Raw genomic sequence first — 3,534 nt, forward strand, 5'->3', positions numbered from 1 at the left:
CTCTAAAAATAAACTGATTAAACGGTTGGGCCGCCTATTATAGCCCATACAACGGTTGGACCACCGATTCCAATTGATTCATTCCGGTTCAATGTGGGGATGGTTTTGAGGTCATCCAGAACTGGACCTCCGACCGGTTAACGGTCGAATCAGCCGGTTAGGTTTGGTTTCCTAAACTATGTAAATAATAGTTAATTATTAAGTTTTATTCATCAAAATTTTTTGTTGATATTTTATTATAGCAGGTTCTACCGATGTGTTTGGTGGACCATCATCATAAGAGCTGAATGGCTGAAACTTCAGCAAAATTATGGCAAAATATTTTTTCTTCAATGGCACAAAACAACACAAACAGAATATATAAAAGATAAACACTTATAATTCGAGACGTAGGCGATCTCTCCCAAACCCTAAAAATAATATTAGAGCAACATAATGAGTTATCGAAAGATAACCCAGAAGTAATCACACAACTCAACAACAGTAATCTAAGAAAAATAATATTGTATATATGTGAGTCTATAAAAAATCAAAAAATATGTTGGTTTTTCATATTTATTTTATAGGTAATATGATATATATACTTATAAGCAATTTGATATATGTTAATGCATGCATCAATAACTTTTTTTAAATAAACATACTCAATCTTCTATAAGCATTTAGCTTAAATTTACTTTTACTTTATATTTTACATATACATTTGTCTCTGTAAATATCACCGTCAACAAACCTAACACACCATTGACCGATACTTGCTTTGTCGGCTCTCGTCGACACAACAGTTAGTAATGTAAACATTACAATTGTCTGAGAAAATAAGCTCTTGTCTACTCGCCCCTGACCGATATTATCCCGTCGGCACAGTGGTTAATAATCTAACAATCACAATTGTCTGACATGGTAGAAAAACTCTACGCACGTTGGGACATTGGCGTCTGTTGCTTATACCATTAGGGGATAAAATCCTTTTTTGAACATGCACATACAAGCATTAGTCGGTTGGAAACAGTAAAGCTGTGGGATTAAGGGAGGATTAAAGAATTAATTAATTTTAATTAACTTATTAAAACTTATGACTTTCAAATTTTATATCCCTCAATTCGTTCATTATTCATGTGTGGTGCTTTATATGGAATAGATCGATTTTTCGTGTAGAATTTTATAAAATTATTTTGATTGAAATCTGAGGAGTGCAAAAATTGGGTATAATTTTATGCCACCAGAACTCTGATTTCTCAAAAATTGGTTATTATTGAAGATGAAAGCTTTATATCTCGCGATGACATCAATGATCTCCCAGAACTTGATTGTCCTGATACCAATTTGATAGGAACTTCCACTGAAATTGGGGAAAGTAAATGTTTTTCTTCGATAGCACAAAACAACACAACTCGAATACGTAAAAGATATATCTATAATTCGAGCAGTAAACGATCTCTCTCAAACCATTACCATAACAATTACAATTCCAGAGGTAGTAGATCTCTCCCAAACCCTAATCCTAAGACTCAATACAGCAATCTCATCAGAGCATAATCTAACGCTGAACATATTAGCCATATTTATACCTCGTAATAATAATTAATAAAAAACAAAATTGTCCTTAGGTGTCAGTCTAATACATACCGTTCAACAATAGTTGCACTTTGATATTTTGATTCGTGTATCATTTCATTTTAGTTCTTTTGACTTTTTTGGAGTTGCTTATTCATTTGATGTTAAAGTTTATTCCAATTAGTTTCATGATTTTTTTCCAATTATATTACTAATTGACTCTGATAAAATGAAACAAATTTATATTTTTTTACTTACTATTTGTTACTTATATTTTGTGTATACAAACCTCTAGCCTTACATGAGTACAAAATATGTTCATATATTCATTCATCACGCCCAGCGTTGTCAAGTTGTTCCACGTTTCGGTCCTAAGGTATCACCTAGAGCTATCAAAGTAGCAAATCTAGTTATGATAAGCTTATTCACATCATACAAACTTCTAAATAACACCTAAAAATATACACCAAACACTGAAAAAAGTTACTACATGCTCTAAAATGCAGGAACAATTTTCCTTGGTCATACTGATTTTGACTTAGGAGGGCAATTCACATATTTGGACACTTCTTTAGTCGCATGATAGAGTGACAATTATAGACATTTCAAAATAGAAAAAATAATATTCATACCTTTTATGACAGATAGATGAAAGTTCAGCTCGTAAGGCAAGCTTGCAAGCAATTAAAAAACCCTAACACGCGTAAATCTTCTTGCTGTAGACAACTCTTATCTCCCAAGGTCATTCCAGGAACAAGAGACTTGAAAACTTACACAAATTTCATTCCTGAAAATTAAACGTAGCAACTGAACAAGCAATACGGTACACGATGCCAAATATAAGAAAATAGAACAAAAATCCATTCTCACAGATGATAACTGATCCTCTCATGTATTTTACAAAAAAAATAAATAAATAAAATAAAAATAAACCTAAAAAGCTCTGCATCTCTAGGCAAAACTCAGAACTGGCACATTAACAGTTTGATAAAAAAAATGCACAAAAAGAATGAAGATAATCAGTGACACCTCTTAAAAGCAGCAGCAGCAATAGAGGAAGCGTTCACCTTTTATCCTCCAAAAAAGGAGAAGAAACCACGCTTTTTAGGCTCCTCCTCTACCATCACAGCCGTCATACTGTCCTGCTCCACGAGTCTCCAAGCAGCCTGCTCGAATGCCAGGCCTGCCAGTGCCGGTGGGTTGTTCAACACTAAAGGAAGGCCTCTATTGGTACTCTTGATAACCTCGGCATCCTCTGGGATTACTCCGAGCAACGGAAGGCCGAGCATTTCCTGTACGTCAAGCACTGACATCATATCCTCACCGCGAATGAGGTCCGTCCTCACTCGATTGACAATCATCTTAATGTCCCTAATGCCGTCGCACTCAAGAAGACCGGTGACGCGATCGGCGTCCCGGAGAGCGGTAATATCGGGAGTGGTAACGAGGACGGCTTCGTCGGCGGGGGCAATTGCGGTAATGAAACCAGCATCAATGCCAGCAGGGCAGTCTATGAGTACAAAATCCGGGTGTCCGTCCGTGCGGGAGCGGAGGGCGTCCACGAGCCATGTGATTGCCTTGGAGCCGAAGGAGAGGGGGAGTTTGTACCGGGGTTTGGATATGCAGAGGAGCTCAAGCGAGGGCCAGCGCTTGTCGCGGACGAGAGCCTGGTCGAGACGGCAGTCGCCGTTGAGGACCTCGACAGCTGTGTAGTTGACGCGATTTTCTAGTCCGAGGAGAAGGTCGAGGTTGCGGAGGCCGACATCAGCGTCGATGGCCACAACGGAGAAGCCGAGGCGGGCCAGGGAGAGACCAATGTTGGCGGTGGTGGTGGTCTTGCCGACGCCCCCCTTGCCGGAGGTGATGACGACCACGCGCGGGGTCTCACCAGCGAGCTGTGGCTTGCGGTTCCACTGGAGGACGGCACGGGGACTGATTGAGCGGCGGCGGGCAGAGGAGGGGGGCGGGAGGGGGTTG

General features: G+C 39.4%; 1 protein-coding gene across 1 annotated transcript in view; it reads right to left on the reverse strand.

Annotated features, from left to right (window-relative positions):
* Window positions 1-2,046: 2,046 nt before the first annotated feature.
* Window positions 2,047-3,534, reverse strand: part of LOC110019767 (putative septum site-determining protein minD homolog, chloroplastic) — a 3,767-nt gene continuing 2,279 nt past the window's right edge. Inside the window, exons 2-3 of the mRNA XM_020717582.1 lie at window positions 2,587-3,518; window positions 2,047-2,344 (exon numbers count right to left, since the gene is read on the reverse strand). Of these exons, the coding sequence (XP_020573241.1) occupies window positions 2,628-3,518 (891 nt within the window). The 3' untranslated portion in view covers window positions 2,047-2,344; window positions 2,587-2,627. The remainder of the gene's footprint in view (window positions 2,345-2,586; window positions 3,519-3,534) is intronic.

This window comes from Phalaenopsis equestris, unplaced genomic scaffold (genome assembly GCF_001263595.1).
Source record: "Phalaenopsis equestris unplaced genomic scaffold, ASM126359v1 Scaffold000077, whole genome shotgun sequence".
NCBI classification, from domain to species: domain Eukaryota; kingdom Viridiplantae; phylum Streptophyta; class Magnoliopsida; order Asparagales; family Orchidaceae; genus Phalaenopsis; species Phalaenopsis equestris.